At 37.7% G+C, this 26,695-nt stretch overlaps 3 protein-coding genes across 4 annotated transcripts in view; 2 read left to right on the top strand and 1 right to left on the bottom strand.

Annotated features, from left to right (window-relative positions):
• The window catches only part of nkain4 (sodium/potassium transporting ATPase interacting 4), a 47,453-nt gene extending 38,839 nt beyond the window's left edge, over nucleotides 1-8,614 (top strand). Inside the window, exons 6-7 of one of the 2 annotated variants that reach the window (XM_042004018.1) lie at nucleotides 5,543-5,627; nucleotides 6,327-8,614. In XM_042004018.1, the coding sequence (XP_041859952.1) occupies nucleotides 5,543-5,627; nucleotides 6,327-6,336 (95 nt within the window). In that variant the 3' untranslated portion in view covers nucleotides 6,337-8,614. The remainder of the gene's footprint in view (nucleotides 1-5,542; nucleotides 5,628-6,326) is intronic. The other variant, XM_042004020.1, reaches the window with a different exon arrangement.
• A 182-nt stretch (nucleotides 8,615-8,796) lies between these two features.
• Nucleotides 8,797-16,385, bottom strand: birc7 (baculoviral IAP repeat containing 7). The gene is made up of 8 exons (XM_042004344.1): nucleotides 16,353-16,385; nucleotides 13,437-14,070; nucleotides 12,798-12,897; nucleotides 12,198-12,279; nucleotides 12,014-12,059; nucleotides 11,043-11,252; nucleotides 9,137-9,202; nucleotides 8,797-9,023 (listed from the first exon to the last, which is right to left on the bottom strand). Exons 1-8 carry the CDS (start codon nucleotides 16,383-16,385, stop codon nucleotides 8,830-8,832), a joined length of 1,365 nt encoding a protein of 454 aa, XP_041860278.1. The 3' UTR covers nucleotides 8,797-8,829.
• LOC121651643 (YTH domain-containing family protein 1-like) lies at nucleotides 16,220-22,085 on the top strand. The gene is made up of 6 exons (XM_042003995.1): nucleotides 16,220-16,812; nucleotides 17,589-17,613; nucleotides 19,466-19,545; nucleotides 19,652-21,304; nucleotides 21,436-21,480; nucleotides 21,672-22,085. The coding sequence occupies exons 1-6, from the start codon at nucleotides 16,786-16,788 to the stop codon at nucleotides 21,696-21,698; spliced, it is 1,857 nt and encodes a 618-aa protein (XP_041859929.1). The 5' UTR covers nucleotides 16,220-16,785; the 3' UTR covers nucleotides 21,699-22,085.
• The last annotated feature ends 4,610 nt before the right edge of the window (nucleotides 22,086-26,695 follow it).

The raw sequence follows: 26,695 nt of genomic DNA, 5'->3' as shown, positions 1-26,695 counted from the left end.
CTAACACTGGAGGGTACCATTTAATCACCCCTCAACCCTAAGTAATCCTTAGAAGGCAACACCATGTCAGTGTCAGTCAACTAGAAATATAATTTTCTCCTTTTCAACTTTTTCTTATCCTGAGTTTGATTTTTATTTTTTGTGACCTCCATTCACTCCATGTGGCAACCACTGGACTGTGTTTGTTTAAAATCACAAGTGGCTGTCATGCACACTCAAAAACAGCAGTGAAAATAACAAATAAGGGACAACAGAATCTCTAGGTGAAAGCTGAACATGGTGTGATTTTTATTGGTTTTAATTATCCTGTAGCTTTTCTCTGATCCAGGCTTTGCCAAAGTGAAAGGCTGCTGTGCTCCATCCCAGCGCTAGCTCTTTGTTATTGTAATCAGCCCTTTGCCTGCATGCGCACGCGTATTTGTTCATGCAGACACAGGTGCACACACACACACACACAATGCAAAAACCAGCTTAGGCATTTTTCTGTTCTCATTTCCTCCTCTCATTTGATGTTTACATTAAAGTAAATATCTGCACTCTGCTTCCTGTTTGCCTCTGAATCCCTGCCTACTTTGCTCAATACTTTGCCTCAGTTCACTTCCAGATTTCCTAACAGGGAGATGGAATAGTCTTGTATTGGAATCCAATTCAAACGTGTTCAAGGAAGCCTTTCTATGTCTCTGTCTGTCTTACCATCTCTGGCTTCCAAGCTTTAATGAGGTGTGGTTGTAAAAAGTTACAGGTCTCTGCTCACTCTATTTATCAGCCTCATTATGTGCCTTGCTGGTCAATAACTTTCACAGGTGATTGCTCCTCAGAGAAAAAAGTAAGGAGGAATCCTCAGGAGGGACAAAAAGATAGGGAAGAGAGGAAATTATAACGTGAGGGGTACATGACGGGAGAAAAAAAGAGGTGTTTATCAAGAAAAAGTCAATAAAGAGGAGATGAGGAAATATGCAGGAATAAACATCACAAAACATGATGAGTTCTCACGAATAAGAAGATAAAACAGGAATTCCTCTCACACTGTGCACGGAGTCACTCTCCAGGGAGAAAACAGAGTTAGATTTGAGTGCTCAGGCTTGCGTAAAGAATAACAGGATGAAACACACATGTGCAGACACACACATTCCCTCACACCCGCAAGAAGGCACAATGGGAAGAATAAAAGGCATCATATACCATCATCTCAGGGTTTGACAAGGCTTTCAGGCTTTATTACTGAGACCGTGTGTTTGCGTGTGCATGCGTGTGTGTGTGTGTGTGTGTGAACTTCCTTTTGATGCACCTCTCTTCCTCTGTCTTAGTGAGTGCATGTGGCTGTTTATATGCACTCCCTCATACATAACTTTTGCATGTAGCCTATTTGTGTGTGTTTGACTGACTGTGACTGACTGAGTGAAGTTGTTTGCGTGTATTTGAATGTATGAATTTGTTATAGAGTTATCAGTGGTGAGCAGACACACAGACTGAGTGAGTGGTGAGGAAAATCCGCTTTGCAAAGTAGGTCATGGAGTTAGCTGCCTAGCACTGGGATAAGTTCACTTTAGCTTGTCTGCTAATTACACTGTCAGCCTCTGTGCTGAGTCACATCCCTGGAACATGTATATGGACATCTAATAAGTTCATTCTGTGATGTTATTCTTGTGTGTCTTGGTTTTGTTTTTCCTGTTGTTGGTTTTTTATTCCAGCAACAGAAGAAACAGTTGCTTTCCTTAGATAGGTAATTATCACAGTTAATTATGTCTGTAAAGTACCTTTATGAGAATTATTGTGACTTGGCACGATACAAATAAAGCTGAATTGGACTGAACTGAATTGAACAAAAATATATTCTGACACAGAAAAGAGGCTCTGTAGCTTTTGCGGAGAAAGTACACATTGCAAAACCACATGCATACAAGTATGGATCACTGTCAGCAAATGTTACAGGTGATGCTTCTGTGCTTTTGGGGGGTACATTTCTAGAGCGTAATCATGTTTGTTATGAAATTGTTTTCAACTAAAATAAACAAGTACACTAGTATTTAGGTAGGAAATATCGGAAAGAGAGAGGGAAAGATGAGATCAGGAGTATATGACGGGGAGGTGTTTATCATTAGCAAGTCAATAAAGAGGAGATGAGGCAAACAACACTAATTTCAGTTAGTCAGCATTCAATTAATTCATTGCATCAGCTCTGCAGGTCTGGGTGGTTAGCTTTTTGGAGAACTGTACAATTGTCCAATTGCATTAAAAAATCACCCAGAATCCATCATTTTGAGAGCGCTGCTACATGAATAGATACAGTTCATGCACAAAAATCAGCTCTAAGCTTTTGCCTGATGGTGAGCCAACATATCAAGATTTTGATACTTAAACATTATAATTAAATTATATTTAGGGCTTTAGTTGAATATTGATCTCATTTGTTGTTTTGCCAGTTCTATATATATATATATATATATATATAGTTTCATTTAAAAACACTCACAGCATACCAAATATGAGCAAAGCACCAAGGTAAAAGCTGCCCATTATTCATCAATCAAGACAGAAAATGTACAGTGGATTGAGTGTTTCCATAATTGTTGTCCATGCTCCTCGGCAGAAGCACAAAGTCACCCAAAGAAACAGTAAAGCAAAAAAAAAAAAAAAAAAAAAAATAAGCACAGGTGTTCTGCAGTGATTTGAAATATTTGGCTTGAACATAAAGCTGTTTGATTGCTGAAGTGCTGGGAAAAGCTACAAGGATAAGTGTCTGCAGGCAACAGAAAAGCCTGATAGAGTTTCCTTTCAGGTTTGGGGATGCGTTTGTGCAAATTGAGCTGGAAATGTAGTCAGGCTCAGCAGTCTCTTTAATGCTGAAAACTACTGCCGTATCCATCACATAGCCTTAGAGAGATACATCTGGTTTGACACTGATTCACTCTGCAGTGTTGCAGGGAACAACAACAATGCAGCCTGAGAACTATTCATGGTTTATGATAAATATAGGCTATCTCTTCCATTATTTTTTTAAGACATCCTCATATGCACAAGTCTTTTGCATAATACTGTATAATATGTCTAAATTTAACATGTTTTAAGCCTTTTTTCTGGCTTGAAATATGGGTCATAAACACATGACAGCAAATACAATCCAGGTGTTGTAAGATGTAAATGTAGTGAAACCACTTCTAGAAATTCTCCTGATCTATCTTTGCCTGTAGTTTACATGCTTATATGGATAGTTAACTTTAAATACACTCTCAATCAAATACACACAAGTTCTTATATGCACAACAACTAAGCGTAAAGCTGCTCAGTTGGTCTTTAAAGTAAATGAGTAGTCTGTGTAGCAATGGTGGCTGCGTAATGGTGTTTGAGGACAGAGTTGGAGACATGCATAGCCAGCGTAACAGACGGGCTGTGAAGTCTTGAACTATCTGCCTGCCCTTTATCTCACTCACTGTCCTGTCTCTCGTATGTTTTCCTTGATCTTCCCCAAGCAACTCTCTTTTCTCACCAGCCTCATTTTACCCTCATGCTCTTCTTCCTTTTATCGTGTTGCTTGTGTTTCATGTCAGTGCCAGCTCAACAAGTCAGACACATGGTTTTAGTTGCCGCAGTGTAACAGCGACCCATTATGGATTGATCCTTTAAATATGAGCCAGTTTTCACTTGAACTTAAACAAATTCATCTTATATTACTCCTTGTGCTGCATATGTGCTTCAACTACTGACCTGCATACATTTAATTTCATGCATTTGTCCACACAGATAAACAAATAAGCTTGTTCATTCTACACTAATACAGATTTACTCCCTTCACCTATGAGTGACAGATACTTAATGATCTTCATCCTAGAATTTCAAAATATCAGAAAATCATCTGTTAATAATAATCAAACCCCTTGATCTTGCAGTAACATTCCCCAACACCAAATCACATCACAGTGAGGTCTTTAACATCACCTGACATGTCTTAATGATTACAACAGGTTCTGTTTTTACTGTTGAAAAAACAGTCTCATCCTTATTTTCACTCATTTCTCATGCATAACGGTTCAATGAACTGCTTAACAGACCAACCTCAGAGTCGGAGTCAAAGCAATGCATGAAGTAAAAAAAAAGATTCAGCATGGCTGCTCTTACTGTGCAGCAGGGAAGGCAAACATTTGATAAGGCGCTAACTAATGTTTTGACACATTTAAACTGCTAGTGGCACTTGAGCATATGTTCAGGCTCAGATTTTGCACTTGACTGTTGGTTGATGGTACTTGACAGTAATGTACCCATTAGTGGAAAAGTTTACCTTTTTTTTTTGTTCTGGATAACAAGTCAGAGGATTACCCTGAATATTAAATTTTAATGCATCCAATGGATGTCATGATATATCACACTAAACCAAAGCCTGAAATTGTCATATTGATAGATGGATGAGCTAGTGTATCTAAAAATGGTGACTATCAGTTATCATCTAGCAGCATTCCTCAGAGTAGTTTAACATGGCAGGGAATGGGTCCCTACCTGCTTATATTGAGAATTTATTTTTGCACAGAAATGGCAGGGGAGAGGTTTTTTTTGTGTGTGTGATGGTGGCTACTATGTGTGTATCTGGTGTGCAGATGAAAAAGTAAATCTCAGGGAAGCAGAGCAGGGTCAGAGGAAAAGGGACAACAGCACAACCCCTCTTGGCTCCCTGTGTTCCTCCTGTGCACCTATCAGTATTCACCAGACCACCCCTGCCTCCTCTTATCAGGATGGAGCTGATTTACAGTAGTTTCCACAGATAGCTTGTGTGCATCCTCCCCAGCTGCTGTTTTCTCCCAGCAAGAAACAGATCTGTTTCTGTTATTTTTTGCTTTTTGCTATCTTTTCAAATCAGGTTCAGTCTCAGTTTTTCCCTTTCCTTCTCTTTTGATGTTTACAGGAAAATCACAGTTCCTGGACATGCTGTCCTCTTTCACATGCACTCCCTCAACTCATTTTGGTCAGCCCTCGTCAGTCAGACCGACAAGCGTGACACATCCCGTTCTCCCCTTTCTTTCTTCCACCCTGCCATTGTGTACCCTCCAAAGCTGCAAGCCTTTTACGCCATCGAAAAAATATTGCTACCAGCATGTCTTTCTCTTTTATTCTTTTTGTGACAATCACAGGCTCATCTCCACCCTGCCTGCAGTCTGAGCTCTTAAGTAAGAACATAAGCAGAAAGGACTGGGCATTTGTTCGGTGGCTGGAGGTCGCCTCTGTTTCCATATGATAAAAAGGCTTAGGCTATTTTGACAGCTGGGAAGGTTTCACCTGTTCCCAAGCTTTCCCTTTGAGTTCAGGGAGATACACAGCTGAAACAAGGGGTTTTTTCTACTTTTTTTCTTTATTGAATTAACATTAAAAGTAAAAATGACTTTTAAGTGTGTACCGTTTCTGGCAAGCTCCCTTTACTTTCATGAAATTTGTTTTCCATTCAGTCTTAATTTTCCATTTCAGTCTAAATTCATGTTACACTTTTTAGTTAGTGTCTTGTGTTATTATCCATCTTTTAATTTACTCCATAAATCATGTGTTTAATTTTTTTCAGTTGATTTTATTGGTGGATTTGACCCATTCCCACTCTACCATGTCAATGAGAAACCATCTCATCTCCTCCTAAAGCCCATGTACCTGTAAGTACCTCATCCCAAAGTTTGTCCCCATTTATGTTATTGTGAGATGTTTATGTAAATATTTCAATTTCCTTTAAACAATGTTCATCTTTTAAAAGAGATTCTCAATTCATGGCCCACTTCCATTTCATCCCGGTGCATTTTTTTCTTTTGTTATTTGTTCAGGATGTGGATACAATAGTTTACATCACAGGACAGATCCATAAACTTACTTGCTTGGTTTGTGAAAAGCTGAAATAACTGGGTACTATAGCTGCTGTCTAAAACATGCTGTTGCTCTGTGGAATATGAAGGTGTTTCACTGTGCTGTTTTTAGTGTTTGGGTATTATGTAGGTGTGTCCACGCCACAAGCGGTTACTGGTAGAGTCGCATCAAAAAGAAAAATAAATAAATAGAAAACATACACAAGTCTTTAAAAAAATGTAATAATTCAGTTAAGATGTGCAGAAGTTAATCGCTATGAACCAGAGAAATTGTGCATTAATTCTCAGCCAATATGAAATGAATATTTTATTAGCCTCCTGACAGTTTAATCAGCTCTGTCTCTAATGGGAAGGAAGAAGTTTTTTCCCCAATGTAAAGGGAGTTATATCCTGAATAAATTTATCTAGGGATGCATGCATATGAGTGTGTTTGTATGTGAAACCCAAGAACAGCTAATCTTCTGCCTTCTCTTTCCATGTTTCTGTTTTCTCCAGGTCTACGTAAATAGAAAAGCATCCAGTGAGGGAGGTGATACAGCAAATTCTCACGGAGCCAAAACGGCTGTTTTCACATAAACATCCAATTGCTCTTCGGCACACGAGACGTTCCTCCCCTTCATGATTTCAGTACTTTAAACATGTCATTTTCTGGTGTGCTGCCCAGAAAACCCACCATTTTTCAGTAAGCATTCATATTGCCAGGATTTGGGAACAAGGGGGATTACAGTGCAACATAGGTCTATTTGTGTTTTTATGCAAGTATCAACCATTTTCTTTCTGTGAGTTTTCACCAAGGATTATTACTCCCTAACAGTGTATAATATATACATTGTATGTAATCACAGAGTTCCCAGCATTCTCAGTCTGTGGTACTTTGTCTTAGAGGACTCTGATTTAGCATATTATTGATGGTTTGGTTCAGATCTTGACTGTAGGGCTGAATTACAGTGGAGTCTGTGGAATGAGCTATTGTGTGCTGCCTGTTTACTTTAGATCTGTGTGCAAAAATACAGAAGCAAAGCAGGAAGAGGCAGGGGAGTAGTAAGGCAGAGGGCGGGGAGGGAACAAAAGCACCAAACCTAGAGGGGTATCTGCCAAAAATAGAAAATGTAAATAATGAAATGCAGAGTTTGGAATGTGAATTATCAAGAATGCAAAAGAGCAATAGTCTGCAGGAGGTGTTCTAACACAAAGACAGGCATGCAAGTTTTACTTTTATGTCCTATTTTTGTAATTCTTTTTTACCAGCAGCATAGTTAGTATTTCTGAAGTGTCAGGTGTTTGTGTTAGCCGGTGAGCTGAAGCTTTGTTTTCACTTCAAGTCTTCTCCGCTAACAGCTGACAGGTCTGGCAGGGGCAGTCATTTCACACTTTCAAGTAAAAGTTACACACCATATTTTTAACTTGGCAACAGTGACAATTGTTGTACCTTTCAAATTCCACACAGCAGTGTTCAAGCTGTTTTGGTATTAAGTGTAAAAGTAGCACATCTGTAACTGAATAGATCAGAGTTGTGTCTCCTGTCAGATCAACACTAAATTCTTCTATAAATGATGATAGCCTCAGCTGCGTTTTTGAGTGTAGCGTGTTTTTGTTTTTTTTTCCCTTTTTTTTCAGAGAAAACAAGGTTTGGATTAAAATTGTGTGCACAGTGTTAGATAATAAATTATTTTATCTTAAAAAAAAACCAAAAACTATTAACTGGCTTTACACAAGCTAGTTAAACGGTAACTAAAAGTTTCTGGTGACTTTTGTCGTACTTTGTTTTATTCAGACCCAACATTTTTATAGCCTTTTCTTTACAAAGGTAAACACACATGAGTCATATATGTTTCTTTTTTTACTTATGGTTTCACCTTTCCAGCTTGTGTTGGAAACTGTCAGATCCTCTGTTGCCTTATTGTTGATATGAATCACTACTGCCCTCTGCTGTCCAGAGTGTCCATGTACAAGGTGCAAAGCCTCTACTTATACAGATCTCAATGTTTTTTGTCTTAAAGTCACTTTTTCTTTGCAGATAGTAAAACTTAAACTGGTGATCATGAAAGTGATTTCATATGTCACTTTTGATTTAGTATAACAGATCACCTCATAAGTTTGGATTCAGAAAGCTTTCAGTATGTCATTTAATGAGTTGCGATATTTCTCTTTTTTTAATGTTATGACTTTTTTTAAAAAATGGAAAAAGCGGTTGCTTTTATTTTATGTTTTTAGTTCTTTATTTTCAGCAGCAATAAATATGGTCTGTCAGATTCATCTGTGGTATTAAGTAAACTCCGCTGCAGTAGACAGGTTGTGAACTGTTATGACGTAAAAAAATCATCTGACCTATTCTGCTGACTAACTTCATAATGACAATGATGAATAGTTTTGACTAAACTGGCTACATTTCTGCTGGAGAGATGCCATAATTTAAATGTCATTTTATCATTTAAACTGCTTGTTTGCTCACTGGACTAGATAAACAAAGCACTTCACATTCTAACATAATATTAGTAGTAACATGCTACTAAAAATGTGTAAACTAGTCTTCCTCTCAGTGGAATAGAAGCTTTTCATAAACTCCGGTGACTGGTAGTAGTTGCAGCCTGTTATGGTTGTGTATCTCTTTGTAGATAATTCTTTCTTATTTGTATTGGAAGTGAGAGAATATTTTTTCTTTTTTCTTCTGTCCTCTGTTGCTCCAACCTCATGTGACCTGATTGCCGTAATCTTATTTATGCAGACCTGGGCTTTGTTTCATGTAAATAGGTGTTTGTTAATAAAAGAATGTGCTCTTTCAATGATTTTGTGTGGCTTCTTTGTTTATGTAGCAATAAAAAAAAATTATGGTGGACAAGTGGAACCTAAATGGTGTATTGTTAAAAATTATCTACAAAATGTGGCAAAATAAGTAGATAAAACTCTTTATTTTCACCAGTTTAGGGGAATTAGTGGGCAATAGAAACTCAAAAGCACTCATGTAACACCTGTAGTGGGGTAGCTTTTCACTGCAGCCTCAAGACATAAAAGCACGAACGCTGCCTCTGATGACAGCTCTGCAGATGGGACAGTGACGCAGGCTGGCAGCACAATCACCACAAACTACCAGGTGACCACAGGGGATGAAAACAATGGAAACCAGTTTGTCCATGCACACTTTGCAGGTCCTCTCTTCCTGCAGCTGCCTCAGCAGCTCTTCTGGACTGGGGTCTGTGTAAGAAGCCAAATTAAAAAATATATATTGTGCATTATTGTGCAGAGTAATGATTTATCAACTGTTTCTTTCGCCAGTTACATGTTTTTACTTTTACATGAGCACTGACCTTTTTCTCTGACAGGTGTTGGCGTCCTCACATTTCCTGCACTGGAACCCTGCCTCATCTCTGGCTCTGAAGCACACAAATAAAACCACCAGACATAAGAACTCAGACATTCATTGCAGCACCACCATGTGGGTGAATAATTTAGTCTCAGGGGAACAAGAGAATTCGCACTCCTCAAGCCTAAATGTATTTTAAATTGTCAATAATGACTGACTTGCTCTTTTAGTAGCTTGAATTTGTGTAAAATGATAAGTTCTGCAGTTATTAGTGGAAGAAAAAATATTCTGATGCTTAGGTGAAAGCACTGAGATAACAGTGCAGCAATGCTAAATGCTGCCTATAAAGCTTTAACTTAAAAGTACACATACACACACAAAAATGTTCTATTTGGATCTAAAATGGTTGTGCAAGGTAATGGCCTTTCACTGCTTTTATATAGCATGTATTACAGTGTAAGCAACAATGTACTCGAGTAGCTTTTCAGCTCAACACTAATATTAACTACATAAAATTGCTTGTCAGGTGCTGTGTATAGTTTGGGCACAAAAAAACTTCTGTTACTTTGAAGCTATTTGAGTACAAGATGACATGGTTTCTAAAAGACATCATAAAAGTGACACATTTCTTTTAATATTTTATGCATGATTACTTTATTTCCATCCTTTATAGTTTCAAAGTAACAAAAAGATAAAAGTCCCAAAGCAAAAGTTTTGAATCTCTGCATGCTCAGTTTTTTTAATACCTCCTGTCACAGCTTTTTATTGCCAGGTAAAAGTCTTGTCACCTATAAAAGTTGTAAAAGCATTACTTTCCCAAAAATACCCATCAGTTTTTCTCCAAACATACCATTGCTCATTATAGCCTCCAAACTTCAATCAGTCTGCATGTCTTTTCCCTTAAAATGCACCATGCTTTTTTCTATGTTTATTTGCAAACTTTTGACTAAATTTTCAAGGACTTTCAAGAAAGCTTTTACTCTGATAAGTGAATGTGATTGTTGTGCAGTTTTTCTGCATTGCACCACAGTTTGGAACTCTGATGAATCCTTCTGAAGCAATCCTTCAAACATTTTTCTCAGAAAGCTTTCTTACTCCCCCAGACCTCAGTAGGCCTCCACTGTTTCAGTAAAGTGCCATTTCTGAAACAGATTCAGGGCTGATTTAACAGCTATCTGAAGATGCTTTGCTATCTTCTTATAGCCTTTGACTGCTTTGTGGTCATAAGATGTTTAGAGGATCCCATGACTGCCTGTTCTCGGGATGATGATGGAGGAGTAAGGCTATTAAAAAAAATAAAACTTTTAAATTTGCATTCCCTTCGCTGTCTCAGTGTTGACTGTAAACAAGCTTTAGTCCTAATAAGTTAATAAAGTAAATGTTATCTAAGAGCTCAAATCTCTTTTTGGGACTCAAACTTGGTTCACTTTTCCTTTTCCCATTAAAACTGAACCCAACAGAATGAGTACTAAATTGTGCTTAACATGTTTTAAGGGTGTTTTATCTTTAACATTTTGCCTTTTGAAGATCAGTTATCTTCCACTCACTTAATTTTTAACAGTAACAGTCTTTCAGAAGGAAAGAACTTATTAACACCAGCATATGTCAAATAACTAGCAAATCAACTAAAGTATTGATTTGACTTCAATCTTTGTGTGACTAAGAAAATATTTGACTTTGAGAGATGATCAAAGCAGAAAGACTAAGAAACTTTTTTTTTCTTTTGCTAAATATTCAATCATTTTACCTCTCTAAACCAAAAGAAATAAATTAGGTTAAAATATTTCTGGAACTTATTTCAACAAATAGTCTTCAAAATAAGCCACTCGTATACAAGTACAGCACTAAAGCTTCAAAATTATTTGATAAGGCACAACCCATTCTTTGTTCCTTTATTATATTGCTGTTACCTCTGCTATTTGTAACCCTCTGTCTGTCCTCCTCCTCTGCTTGCAGTACGTCAGTAACCAGTTCAGATACAGATATGTAGTACTGGCCTGTCAGGAGGTATTTGGTCTGGACCAAACTCTCCACCAGGCTAGCTTCAAAGCCCATTTGGAGAACAGTTTGCACCACAGGAGAAAGCATGGCTGATGAAGCTCCCAGACCTCCAACTATATCTGGAGGATAAGAGGAATAGAGAAGTGAGAATGATAAGATGAACTGACTAATAAGCAGCCAGTGGATGATATGTCAGTTTTACACAGGTCCAAGCACCATATAATTTACAATGTAAAGCATACTTTGAAAAATAAGTTACCAATATTGCAGCCTTTGGTATCTCAATATATTACTAAATTCATACCACAGACCCCCCCTCTGTAAATCTGCTGAATTAGATAGTAATATGCTTCCATCGTTGTACTGACTAACTGCCCTCTCATGCTTACCCTGCCTGCAACCATGAGCATCAGTCAAATGGTTTCCATAGCATTTGCTAATTACTGCACATTAACTCAGGTATAATTGTCCACCAATTTATTTCATTTTCAGCAGCTTGACAAAGACAAGAAATGGACCTGCTACTTTCCAAAGTGGACTTGCTCAGTGGCTAATTTAAAATTTTAAATAGAGTTCACGCCAGGTATGCTTTCATCCACCAAATCTGGAACCATACCATTGAAGGATTGGTCAGTCAAGTGGCCGCAACCTTTTTTTTTTTATTTATTTATGCAACCTGCAATGCAATTCAACTTGTTTGCTCATCTTTATGTTTGTGTGATGGCAAAAAGGCATTTTAACACTTTGATTCTATGTAAAGGATATACAGTGATAAAGGGAGAAGGCTTCTTCATTGTTATTTGTGGTAAGAATTAAGTTTGTTGTGACTCTAGGTATATAATAGTAATTTTCTGCAATGTTTCAATTTAGTATGACTTACCATTTCTGGAACCAATGTTTCCGCCTGTGGAGGTCTGTGATCCTCCCTGGAAAAAGGAGATTTTATTTTCATTTGCAATGACATGCCATGAATTATTTAAATGCAGGATAAATATACTGATTACAATATTTCTAATATTCCAAACAAAATTATTCTAGATAGATAAGAGGGATTCAGATCTTACCACAGTGTCACCCAGATGGAAATGAGCATCCTGTATGTTACTGATATAGTCCTGCCCTCTGGACTGGATTAAAAACTCACATCTGAAAAATACAAAAAGACTATCAAATAGAAATGCAGTGAACAACACATATGTACAAAGACTTTGTCAACTTTTGGCCCTAAAACCTAAAAGTAAAGAAAGAACGGTACAAGAAATAATGTCAGTCTAGTTTTTGCTTATAAATTTGTTTATTACACATTTCAGGATTTTATAACCCCAAAACAAATCAATATTGGCTGTGACCACTACATGACTAGAAGACAGCACTATTTCTCCCAGCTACACTTGTGTGTAGTGTTACAAGTATTATGCTGGCAAACTCCAAACAATTTGCATTTTGACTGTGTTATTGGTTTGTGCCTCATCTGGTAAGACCAGAGCGCAGTGTTGATATGACTTAAGCTGTTTGTTTGGGGTCAATATCGTAGATGCATTGGAACTGCTTAGATGCCTCTGTTTTGTACGCCCAAATGTTTAAAGAAATTTTAATTTTCCAGTGCAGTGGTGAATGTTTTTGGCCACTGTCTTTATATTGTCTTGTAAAAATCCTGTTGTTACCGTGGAAACCATTTGGCATGTTCCTGCCAGGGGTCATCGCCTGGCTCCCAATTCCTCAGCCCGCCATCGCAGTAGAAGCATTTGACATTGTCACCATGGCCTGAGATCGAATCAAAAACTAATGTGAAACAAGTGTAATGGCAGACATCCACATTTTTTGCCCACTTTTAATGTCTTTACACTCCAGCGCTGTCTGATTTTCAGTATAAGAAAGACATTCTCTGTGTGGGTCAAACTCTACAAACTCTAACCAGTACAGATAAACTAACCCATCTCTGACAGTCTTAAAAACCCTATGTTACAAAGAAATGGGAAATGCACTAGATTTATAAATTACTCTCTATAATATTGTGCCCACACTGTGTATTGCCTGAAGCTATACTCCTTTAGCAGCCCCAGCTTTGTCCAGGTTGTTCTGTCCACAACATCATGACTCAGCAGGACAATTGTAGCATGAACTCTCTCACATAGAGGAGGTCGCTCTAGTAGTGACTGGGTCCGTGCTGAATATCTACCTAAAACATGCTAATGGATACTCCAAAAATTCTCAAACATGTTAAAGTTAGGAATTCAGATGTGTTTTTATTTATTTTTCTTGTATTTTTCTTTTTCTGTTTTTTGAAGTAATGAATTGAATACCTGTGTAGAAAAATCCTGCTCTGGCGAGGATATCTGGCTGGACCGAGGCTTCCGTGGGCCAGTTGTGGAAAGTGGTGAGCCTAGAATCCTCTGCTTCCATCTCTGGGTAGACTGCTTGTCCAGCTGTTCCTTGGTCATCCATAGTCATCCTCTGGAGCTGACTCAGTAGCTGGCCATCCACAGAGTCCGAGGAGCCTGCTTGGAGTGGAATATTCCCCACAGCTTGACCTAGTATGAAACTGCAAGTAGGGAAATGTCGCTTATGCTCAGCGACTGGGCTGTCCCCGTGTACCCAGTATCTTAAAATCCCTCCACAGCAAAAACACTTAACTTTGTCCCCAGGACCTAAAAAGAAGAAGCCTGCTTTGGCCAGGTCTTCAGATGTTACAGGTGCATCTCCTGGCCAATTCTGAAATGTTTTAAGTCTTTCCCCTTCTCCTCTCATCTGAGGCTCCTCAAGGATGTGCAGCATAGTTCTCCTGTCATCCATCATTCTGCAGCATGTAGGCTTTCCTCTCCGTTTGTATCCTGTGGCAGTTACCCCTTTTGCGGTCCATAGTGGAGCGCACACTGAAGGTGAGTGCAGAACAACAGCTGAAATAATATGATCAGGTGTGGGGGCCTGCACAGCGGCCTACAGGAGATTTCTTTCCAGAAAAATTCCCTAACTGCCAGAATGTATGCTCATTGATTCTTGAATGAATGACAACCTGAACATGCCATGTTGCTCTGTCTCTTAGGAAAAATATACCATACCATAGCCTATCAATTAATATGACTCTTAAATGAATATTTTCAATATCTCATAAGAACACAAGGAACTATGAGCAGTTTGTGAAACACCTGATCATATTAAATATCCATAGATTAGATTAAGAAAATTTTCATAAAACATTTAAATATTTATCTGATAAACACTAAACTTTACTTTGTAATTATAGATTGTGTCAATGCTTGAAGTAATGAGCTATGTGTTCAGACAATAAGGAAATAGGTACATTCATTATTTGTGTGAAAGCATGTACATTTCAATACTTTCAATACAATATATATAAATGGCATCCTGATATATAAAGCACTTTTAATTAATTAATATATTAATTAATGTTTCAATTCATAAAATTTCTTTTATATAGCACCTTGAAAGATCAAATTGAGCTACTGACACTTAAATAATAAATAGACAGCATGTGCTCTTGTCTTATATCAAAGCCAAGTCAAAACATAATTGACAAAAGATGGGAAAAATAAATCTGTCCTTTTAGTATTAATGCTCTTACTAAAAAAATCTAATCGATTTCTGTCATTATTAACGGCTAAATATAGATACATATGCTTTGTACAGTTAACAGGAATTTGGCCTTTGGCTGACTTTAAGAGATTTGTGGTTCTGTCTTTGCTGCTGCCTAGTGGTGAAAAAGAGTAATAACTACTGAGTACGGTTCAAAGGAAGAGGCATCCCTAAAGGGAGCCAAGTTGTTTCAGGGAAGGCTCAGCAAATTAAATTGAGGTAAAATTGTAATAGTGAAAAAAAGAGACTGCATAGAAGCTCTCATTTATGTGATTTGTTCAAAATACATTAAAAAGTTTAGCTGGAACTTAATAGGAACATTGTTTTTGTTTTACTCTTTTTTAAAGTATTTATTATAGTTAAAATGTATTTAGATGCTTACTGTAGCTCAATTACCCAGTATTTATGGGATTTAACATAATGTAACCACCCAGGAGTAAAGCAACAAAAGTAGTCGAGGAACCTGGAGGAGACCCACACTCACAAATATACAACCAGCTGAGGATTCATTTAAATGCATTCTGCTTCGCCATGACATGAAAGTTATTCTACATTTAGTTTAAAACTGGTTTTTGCTACATGAGTGACATTAAAAGACTCACAACCAGATGTCAGAGCAGCCATAGTTAATCTGCATTTACTGTAGATCCATCATTTTTCCCTATCAAAACCAGCTGGGTGCAGCTAGACTGTAAACACATGAGGAATCTCATTAATATTTACTGTGGCCTTATAGTACCCTGTGTCATCTTTTAAGGTCCAGTAAGTCTCACATGAGCACAAAGAAGTGTCAGAAGACCCTGCAGAAAACCAGTCTGCTGACACCTCCTCGCCCTGTTAACATCCGCAGATACTGCAAAAAAAAGCACTAATGTACACATTTTTAATGCTTTACAAAACACAACACTGGATAATAGACAACAAACCCAGAAACAGAAATTCATAAAATCCCATGATAAAAGAGAAAATACAACATTTTAGAAAATCCATTTGTGTTTCAGAAAACACCATAAAAAGAAATCACAAGCAATGAACAGAAGATTTCAAAAAGCCCAACAGAATATCATAAACACAAACATTTAAGAACACATAGTTTTTTTTAAAGCTGTTTTTGTAGTTTTCTTACATTCTTCAGGAAGTGCTGTTTTTTTTGTTTGCTTTTTTTTCATTTTGCATTCTGCTTTGTGAAATTTAGCATTTTTCTAAAATGTGATTGAGTCTACAAAACTATTGTGACTTTTATTGTATTTTGTTTTCTGTAATGATGTATTTGCTGTTTTTTTATTTTTTCTATATTTTTTATTTTATTATTATTATTTTTTAAGGTTGTTGCGTTTCCTATTTTCAGTCTGTGTTCTATGGTCTGTTCTATATTTTCTGTCTAGGCTCTGTTTTCTGTGATATCTGTTTGGGTTAAAGTGTTTTGTTCAGTGGTGTGTATTTTGCACTTCAGGGCCACCGTAGTGTTGCCGTAGAAGTGGTATTAAACTTGTTTTGCTTACATAAAAGTGTTAAATTATTTGAGTTTGTTCCTTTTTATCATTAAAGCACGACCCATTCTTCATTTTTTACTTTGTTGATGATACTTAAACTTTTGCCACCCCGCGGGGAACAACGTGAATTACAACGGCGGCACAGAGCCCGGATGGAGCAGCCATTGGGGAAGTGTACAGGTCTTTAACGTAACTGAAGAGGGCTCTCTCTGTGGAATAAAAAAAGAAAAGACTAAGTCAGGGGGCGGCCGAAGACAGAAATATTCGAGATCCCAAGAGTCCCGCTCGGCGACGCATATCATAACATTGAAAATCCGAACAAGGACTTTACTGCTTCAGGACAGTATCTGAGTCGACTGACTTGAACTGTGGAAGTTGGGATACGTCCACACAGCGGAAAATACTCAGCTGAGCCTGCGCTACAACTGCTAGCCACACGCTAAGCGGCGCTGCTAGCCACATAGCTAACTGCAACTGAGCTGTGAACTTACTTTCAAATCACGGGGGTTGAATTTCAGTCTCAAGCTCAGGCTCCGTGAGAATCCAGGGACTTGCTTAATGAATTATGTCTACCACAAGCATTGACCCTCAGGTATGGAGGACGACGTACCTCGCAATCTGAAAGCTTGCAAGCTAGCTATACGCTAATGTTAACGATTTATTGGGCTATGGCTATTCCTCGGAAGTGCTAGCTAACCACTAGCGTTGGCCGGTGAATGCAACTAGCAAGTTGGCTGCATTCCGTGAAAATGATAAAAGGTTTTTATGAACATGCAAGAAATATGACATTTATTCATCAGAATACACCACGATGGCCAATGCATCTATAACTGAAATAATCTGTTTTGTAATCAACGTATCAGGGGAAAGAAAAAGCCCCATCCTATGATTGAATACGTAAAAACCTAAAGCTAGTTAACGTACACAGATTTACATAAGGGCACTTACTAACGTACTCTGTGAACATTAACATGTGGAATATATTGTATGTTTTGCGGCTGAATTATTTGCACTTTCACGTGGAAAACTTGAGTACATGCTGCATTAAAGCTGTTGGGGTTTAGAAAGCCATTTTAAGGTGGCTTCGTTAGAGAGCGAAGCTGTGCGTGAATTAATGCTAGCAGTGTCTGATTAATTGACATTAGTTTTAAACGAAATTGTATGATGCAGAAAATAACTAGCAGCAACACTTACAGCCAAGCATTAGTAAATGTATATATATGTATGTATGTATATATATATATAAGCAGTATTGTTATGTACAACTTCTGGTCAAAGACTAGGCAACACGGGCTGCATCCAACCTACCTATGACATGACTGAATTTGTCTCTTTCTTTTTCCTTTCTCTGATTAAACCTGGACACAGAGATCAAAGGGACAAGCATCCAAAGGTGGGTCAAGTTTTTTGGTTCTATTGGGAGACAAACTTCAGCATGTTTGGACTTAATGTATAGTGATGTAAATTTTCAGTAAAATAATGTAATTTAGATTACTAGTAAAGTTGATATTTGTCACCTTCGTAAATGAGAAGCCAGTTTAGAAAGAGATGTCTTTTTCTCCAAGGTAAATACATAAATTTCATTATTGACTCCAGAAGTCAAATATGTGACATAGATATGTGTTGTTTCACATTGCATCATAACTTTTACTGTTTTATTAAAAGGAAGTGAATTTCAGAAAGCTCCTCTTAACTTGGTATGTGTAGAGTGACAGTTTTGACCCTGGTCTTTGAAGGAAAGCTTATTACTTCAGCTAATATTGCATGTGAATATAGGTTTTTCTTTAACAAAACTGATTCAGTTTCTAATTGTAATGCAGTTAAATTTATATTCATAAGCTTTTAGTATCAGTGTTAAGGTTGCAGTGGTTGGAGATGTTCTGTCTCAGAGCATTTCAAGCTATAGGGTAACATTTATCTGCAACAGTGTCCCTTTAAGAAACTTATTACCAATGAGTTTTTATAAATGTATCTATGTGTTTGCTTTTGTCATTGAATAATGTTTGATTATCATATAAACAAGAAGATATAATTGTATATTGCTTTTTTATTTTCCGGAAGTGTGTCTTGCACAAGTTAATAAATCCAACAGACAGTGGAGGAGTAAAGGAGATGCTGCTGAGATTCTTTATTGGCATTTTCTCTCCAATACTGTAGATAAGATAAGCAAATGTAATCTCTGTGACAGTGATCAATTTACATACAGTTATGCAAAGGGAAACTGGTCTATAACTGCAACCCTAGTCATGATATTATATCTTAATATTTCTTGTGAACATGACTCACTCAACTATGTTGCCTTCAAAGCTACATGTAAGTGTGCTAGTTGCTCTTTAACAGATAAATGTTGTGGCCTGCTTGATTTTTATTAAAGTGCCTCACATCCCATAAGTATCATAATTCTTGTTAAAGAATGTTATTACTGTCCATCTATATATTGGCAAGGCAAGTTTATTTGTATAGCACAATTCAACAACAGGCTGATTAAAGGTGCTTTATATATCAGGATGTCATATTCTACTAAATCTTGTTATGACTGGAATTCAGTGTCTTTAGTGTATTGAAGCCAATCACAGACTCTTGATAGAGGAGAAAACTGCAAAGATTGTCATTTACTGCACCTGCACGTATTGAGTTTTTTCAAACCTGAAATATGTGGAGAATATTTTGAGTTTTTTTTTCTTCAATCTTGTTACCCTAGTTGCACGGAATGGTTACTGCTAATTAATCTTTTCCCATCAGTGTTAGCATTTGTCATGATTTTACAGCCTCATGTCAACTTTGATCTACTGCACTGGTAAGATGAGGTGGAGTGAAAGACAAGTCTTTAGTCATTCTTCACCTGCAGGTCTGTTTGGCAGCAGGCCACAGGCTACTGTCCTACAGAATAAGGATTTTTTTGAAAATGATCTTGCTTGAATGTTTTTGTCTTTTTGGAGAAGCACTTGAAATTGGAACAGTTGAAGCTGAGCTCTAAAATTTTAACTTGTGCGAGTAGTATCCTTTTATATAATTCTTTATGTGCTCATATACATGTTTATAATGATGAAACTAATGTGTGAATTAATGTGGTTTAGATACTTTAATGATTTTGAATAGTCACAAGATTATCCTTACATGTGCTTTTTTTTTAAATGTAGCACAAGTAAATATTTAACACAACCATTAACTTTCCTTCAAAATGTAACCCTGTAAAACAAAGTATTATATTAAAATGCACTATGTAATTTTGTTTATTTCTGCAGTGCAAAATGGTTCACTGCATCAGAAGGAGACTGTCCATGACAATGACTTTGAGCCATACCTTACTAGTCAGTCCACTCAGGTAAAAAGTCCACACTCTTATCTTTTTTTTAAACATTGTTTTTGTTATAGGTAAGTTTTTTAACCAAACTCTTAAGTTACTGTTGTTTCCACTTTCTTTTATTCAGAACAACAGCTACCAGTCCATCACCGATCCTTACCTGTCCAGCTATTATGCTCCTTCCATTGGATTTCCATACACACTAAGTGAGGCTCCCTGGTCCACAGGTGGGGATCCTCCTATTCCATACCTCACGCCCTATGGACCCTTGAGTAATGGAGACCATCATTTCATGCCGGACACAGTGTTTGGCCAGCCAGGGGGCCTGGGAAGCAGTATCTACCCCCACAGGTTTAACTTTTTCCCTGAAAACCCTGCCTTCTCTGCTTGGGGCACAAGTGGGTCCCAGGGCCAGCAGACTCAAAATTCAGCTTATGGTGGCAGCTACAGCTATCCTCCAAGCTCTCTGGGGGGCACTTTGGTGCCTGATGGCCAGACAGGCTTTCACAATGACACCCTAAACAAAGCCCCTGGTATGAACAGCCTGGAGCAGGGTATGGTTGGGTTGAAGATTGGAGGAGATGTTACTGGTCAAGGGTCAGGAGTCAAGGCTGTAGGATCTGTAATTGGTGGAGCAGCGGTGGCTGCCGCAGGAAATGGAGCCACAGCTATAGGAATGCCTCCCACTAAACAAACCTCTTGGGCCGCCATTGCCAGCAAGCCTGCCAAACCACAGCAGCTGAAAACTAAGGTGAAGCCAGGTATGCCTAATCCAGGGGGAGCTCTTCCCCCACCACCCATCAAACACAACATGAATATTGGAACTTGGGACAAGGGCCCAGTGACTAAAGTAGCCACAGCTCCACTGCAGCAACAGCAGCAACCTCTTGGCCTGTCTCATGCCATGCCACCTCAAGGCCCCATGCAGCAAGGACCCATGCAACCCCCTCCTCCCCAGTCTTTAGTGCAACCCCCAATGCAACCTATGGCCTTACAGCCCCATACTCCTCATCACCAGCACCATCAGCCACCACCTCAGCCCTACCAAAATCACACCCAGCCCCCTCAACCCCAGACCCGCTGGGTTGCACCACGCAACCGAAACCAAGGCTATGGGCAGGGTGGCCTTGGCCATGATGGAAGTGGTGTGATGGGTGTGGTTGGTGGTGTGAACAATGGCCCTCAAGCATCTGCTTGTCAGGGTTCTGGTGGAGAGTCACACCCAGTGCTGGAAAAGTTGCGTGCCTCCCACAGTTACAACCCCAAGGACTTTGAATGGAACCTGAAGAACGGTCGTGTTTTCATTATTAAGAGCTACTCCGAGGACGATATTCATCGCTCCATCAAGTACTCCATCTGGTGCAGCACGGAGCATGGCAACAAGCGGCTGGACTCAGCCTTTCGGGCCATGAATGGTAAAGGTCCCGTGTACCTGCTGTTCAGTGTCAATGGCAGTGGTCATTTCTGCGGTGTGGCAGAAATGCGTTCACCAGTGGACTATGGGACCAGTGCTGGGGTTTGGGCACAGGACAAGTGGAAGGGCAAGTTTGATGTGGACTGGTTGTTTGTTAAGGACGTGCCTAATAGCCAGCTGCGTCACATTCGCCTGGAGAACAACGACAACAAGCCAGTAACCAACTCCCGTGATACGCAGGAAGTTCCTCTGGAGAAGGCTAAGCAGGTGCTCAAGATCATTGCCACCTACAAACACACCACCTCCATCTTTGATGATTTCTCTCATTATGAGAGGAGGCAGGAAGAGGAGGAGGAGGTGCGCAAGGTGAGTACGGTGGTCTTATTAAATAAATCAAAATGGTGTGTGCTGAGATGGTAGCGTCTAACTGCTGGTTCGTCTAACTTACGAGATGCTAATAGTTCTGTGTGTTTGTTGTTTCTTTTTATTTTTTACAGACTTTTGAACCTGCTCAGATACAGAACCGCTCCCGATTGGATCAGGTAAAAAAAACTTAAATATTTACCTTCCAGAGAGTATTAAATAATTTATTTTCACTTATTCATCCACAATTGTTTGAAAAAAATACAGTATTTGCTCCCTGTTTTGAATGTCTATAGCTTTTGAAAAAGCCCTTCACTCTAATGGTTGGTAATGATTATGCCTATTTTTTTTTTTTTCTTTTTTCAAACAGGAGCGCCAAAACAGGAATAAACAATAGAAGACATTAATCCTTGGCTTGATCAACAGTTACACTAGGACTTGATATAAAGACAGAAGAATATGAAAATGCAACAAAGCCCTTCATTTTTGTTTTCTATTTAATCCTGGTGAATCTCTGCCATTGTCAAGACTTGTGCTTTTTTCCCCCCTCCATCCACCACCAATTCTTGTGCAGGGATAACAAGCTGATTAAATGTATCACCTAGCGGCCACCACGCTATATAGATCAGTTTTGTTTTAAAACACATTTTCGTCACGTTCTGTCATGTACTCTTCTCTCTCCAGACTGGTTTTCTCTCTTTTGCCCCAAGCCCCCTCTCCTTTCCAATTGAATCAGGGTTTGACTGCACCATGGAGTAAAAAAAAAAAACAAAAAAAAATTATATATATATATATATATATATATATATATATATATATATATATATATGCCACTTTATATCTCAGTACAATCAGGAACAGATGTGTCCTGCCCCTATTTGTCCATTTGGGGGCATCATTGCCATGCTTCATAGGTTTATCTGTGCCAAAAGGGTTGACTGATCCTAAAGGCAACATTAGACTTGGAACTGTGCGGTAATAAAACTTCAATGGTTTATCTATTTTTCATTCAAATCAACAAAATCTATTTTTTGGCAGACTACTGACAATTTTCATTTCAGAAACCTGTTTTCTGGAGCCTTAATGTTTTCTTTTTAAAGTTTTTTTTGTCCTTCTAATTATCAACAAGAACTGCTCAAACAGTGACACTGCTGGAGAAATCAGGGATAGTGTGAAGTCACATGGGACTTGAGACATTTCAGAGGAGGACTTGCTAAGGCTTCTGGGAACGAAATAACTAATGTGTCCTCCACAACCAGAACGCTCACCATTTAAATCAAAAATTGTACTAATGACACCTTTCAAACCCCTCTTTTTTTGTCGTCTTTTTATGTTTGTCCTTAAAGGATCTTTTGTATGTTTTTTCAGAAGATTCTGCTTGTGTACACAGCCCAGTCTGAGAATTGTCGTAACCATCATTTGGATTTGCTATCACAATTATTTTATGATGTTACTGCTAATTTGAATGAATTATTGTTGCATTTTTGTTCCACAAAAAAAAAAAAGAAAAAAAAAAGAAAAAAAGGGCGGGTTCACATATTTGTCCATTCACCGTCATTCTGTCTTAATCCTCTTTTTGTTTTCTTGATTTCTTGAATTTGATTTTTGCTAAGTCTTTCGTGTTGGTCGTAATGCTAAGCTTTAACGTAGGAGCCTATATATTCATGGAGAAAGCCTAAAAATGTATAACCTAAAAATTAATGTAACTGATTTAATATTGAGTAAGAAAAAAAATGAAAATGAAATGTGGTTTCTGTGTGGGTTTTTCTTTTCTTTGGGCATTGCACCTATAGTTTGTTTTAGCTTGAAAGTATTGATTATGGCAGTCATTTGTGAGGTATGTGTAAAGAAAATTAAAAATAGCGAAGGTCCTTTGGTAAGAGATGTTACACATGCAGGGCAAGCTGTAACAGGAAATCTGCTGGAGATGCACCATGTCTTTAAGGTGACTGCTTTTATGAGTTAAAAAACAAAAAAAGAAAACTGTGCTTCTGTTTGTGTCACTCATTTTGGAGCATTTAAAGCCAGAATGCAGAGTTTCTCCCCTTGAATATTTTTGATATTGTCACTTAGGTAATTTGTGAATTGCAAGGTTACTGCAACGCAGAGAAAATGACTTGTAATAGACAGGGCTGCCTCTTTTGTTGTAAGGGATCTCATTTATGTAATTAAAACATTTAATCTGATGTAGCGTTACATTAACTCAATTCGATTTTCAGATCCCAGTTCACAATTTTCTGTTTGAAACATTTGAAGCTAAACAAATTATATTTAAGTACTGCATCCTTGACTAGATTTTGTTTTGTTTTCAAGTTATGTTAGATAATGTTTATTCTATGATCTGTTTACCCTTTTTAATAGTGAAATGGCAAAAATGCACTTTGCTAAGGTCACTTGAGTATGAACTGTATGCTTCTCATGCGTATTTCCAAGTGTATGAAGCTGCATTGTATTCTTACCTGGCCAGTGTATGCCCTGTTATGTAAAGAGATGTCCTCTTAACAATAGCCTCGCTTCTTCATCACCTCCTTTACCTGCACTAACCATAGCTAGGCTGATCCAAGCAATACGGTGGATGCTCTTCACGTTTGCCTTGACTTCGCCACTCTGCAACTCTGCAGCATTGAGTCAGGCGGAGGTGAGAAGGTAAAGGATGCCACCGAAGACTATCGCAGCCAGATGATTTTCTTCTTTTTTTTTTCTTTTTTCTTTTAATTCCTCAGGAAGCATGAACTGGTTGTGATTAAAGTACAGGGCTTACATGCACGTTAATGATAACTGTAAGAAGATGTATGCTGCAAGGGGATGTCAGGTCAGCTATGAAAGCCAACACCACAAAAGATCAATGACATGAAATACTAAACTGATTATCTTATAGGCCACAGTTGTAGTGGACATAACTTGTTCAAAGTATATATCTTGGTTTTTCTTTATAGAAGAAATCAAGCCTTAATAAAATGTCTGTTCAGAAATTACTTTGTGTTGATCTCATGAATTCTCTTAACTACCCTAGCACGTACCTGCAGGAAAGACAGGAAGCTCTGCGAGGCATCCCCGGTACTAAAATGTCAAGGTTTTCTAGGATGGAGTAGTTTCACTTTGTCTTTTTTCCCCCACCTCCTATATATCTTTAACACTGTTTTCTTAATACTGTATCATTGTCAAACCAGGCAACTGTTTCACATTTTCTGGTGGTTTGCAGCAGTTTGTGTCTGAATGCGAGTGTTCACCGTTATGATTTAGGATTAAACTAGGAAATTTTAAAGACTGCTAAAGTTTGAGGTTTTTGTTTATCCATGCACATATAAGGAGAAGGATCATTTTTAAACATGCAGTTTATTAACCTGAGATACTCTGTTGATATTTTTTACACACTTAAAATGCAATATTGTATTGGTACAAGTGATTAATGCAACATTTATTTTATATAATGTATTTGTTCTACAGAAGACCTTCTTAACTTTTCTTGACAGGAGCTCTCCATGGTGCTGATGTCCTAACTTGAAGGTATTGTTGTTAAGTTATTCCAGTCATAAACTAAGGGTAATGAATAAATAAAAATGATCTGGATTGAAAAAAAAACCATTAAATTATATTTTATTAAAAAAATAAGGACCTAAATTTTAAATTAAATCTTAGGTTTATACAAATTTGTTTAATGCCAAACAACAATTAAAACAGCATGAACATTTTATGGCAACATTTTTTACAAAATTGCTAATGTTAATTTGTCCATTTTAGTCTTGTACTCACAAAACCAAATTTACATCAAATTTAGTTTTGCAAACTGCTAAATACACATGTTGCAAAGTTGACCCAGCCAAGAACAGTTCCTCAGAAAATAATCACAATAAAAAGTAGAGACCATATTTCAACTCAGACTTTATTCCTTTTATCACAATACAAAACAGGCATAAAACTAGGACAGAATATTTCACAGACACATTCTCTATACACTCGATCTTGCTCTAAACAGCACCAACAAATAAACTAAATAACATTACTAACAAAAATGCAAAATCATATTTTGGCCTTGTATGTCATTACTATTTAATTTCTAACTTATTATTGCTATTAATATTAACATGTTGGTTGTTTTCAGTGAATAATTATGCTATCTTAATATGGGGTCTACACGTTTTTGATGAATGGTCAATAAAATGGCCAATATTATGATGTATTTGTATTTATTACTTTACTAATAGAGGGACCGATTTGATATGCATGTTATAGACCTTTAGTTTCTTGTTAAAACTACTTCCTAAGTTCTGTTCAAGTGCCATTTAGAGAGTACAGACACCTAAGGTCTAATAATCAATGTCTATTCTTAGAAAGGGGGTGACTTAAGCATTGGCCCCAACATAATACATGTTTGAAAATAAGTGAAATTGGAGCCTATTAAGATTAATGATTTATGAGTGGGTGGTATTCGGGCCTTAAGTTGTCTACAGCTTCAGTGGTGCGCTGTCAGAGGGATGCCTGTAGATGGCATTAATTCTCTTATAGTTCTATAGGTTATGTCCACTCCACCAAACTAACACTGCAGCTGTTATCAGTTTGTATCCTATCATTTCTCTTCAGACTCTGTGGGCCTAAAGTTTGAGCCATAAAGTGAAGTTTGGATTGACCAGAACTGTTGGCCTCCTTAAACATTTAGCCCAATGTGTCAAGCACAGCATCTTAACGGCGAACTGATATTCACAAATCTTTCAAACTGTTACAAAGCATCGGGGGCAGACAAAACAAAAGATATTCATTTCCCATATCTCTTTGTCTGATGATGGAAACTAAATTATTTATGCTATCTAGATTAATGTTTAGCATGTTCATATGGGATATATGTATTTTATTTTATTTTTTTAAATTAAACTGGTTAAAAATTGGTGTTCATATTGAGGCTGCTATGTACATATAAACAAATTAAATTTGTTTATATTATTACTGGTAATAAACTGGTTTTTACATGCAGTTTGAGGGATGGGCACTTAAAGGTGGTTAAAAAAATAAAGCATTTCGCTAAGTCTTACAATAAAAATCAAGACAGATTAAGTTAGATATTTCATGTAACCCAGAGGTGAGCCACGAAATTCCCTTAGCAAAAGTCCTTTTTTCTAAACCTGTTTTATAACCTACCGGCATGGTAGCCAAATTAAAAATTTCCTGAAATAATCTAAATTCGATTATAAACGGGATATTAAATATGAGTGAGTTAAACCAATGTAATACTAAAATAGCCTAAACCTACGCATTGCGTCCACCCATTCCAAGCCACGCACGCACACATACACGCACACCCCCACACACACGTACTGAGGTAGCTTACATTTGCATGCATAAGTTACACTTGCTTCCGCGAGCACGCACACACACAATAAGCGTCAGTGTAGCAGTGAG

Source organism: Melanotaenia boesemani, chromosome 13, assembly GCF_017639745.1.
Source record: "Melanotaenia boesemani isolate fMelBoe1 chromosome 13, fMelBoe1.pri, whole genome shotgun sequence".
NCBI classification, from domain to species: domain Eukaryota; kingdom Metazoa; phylum Chordata; class Actinopteri; order Atheriniformes; family Melanotaeniidae; genus Melanotaenia; species Melanotaenia boesemani.
The sequence above is the reverse complement of the archived record's forward strand: the minus strand, read 5'-3'. Positions and strand labels throughout refer to the sequence as shown.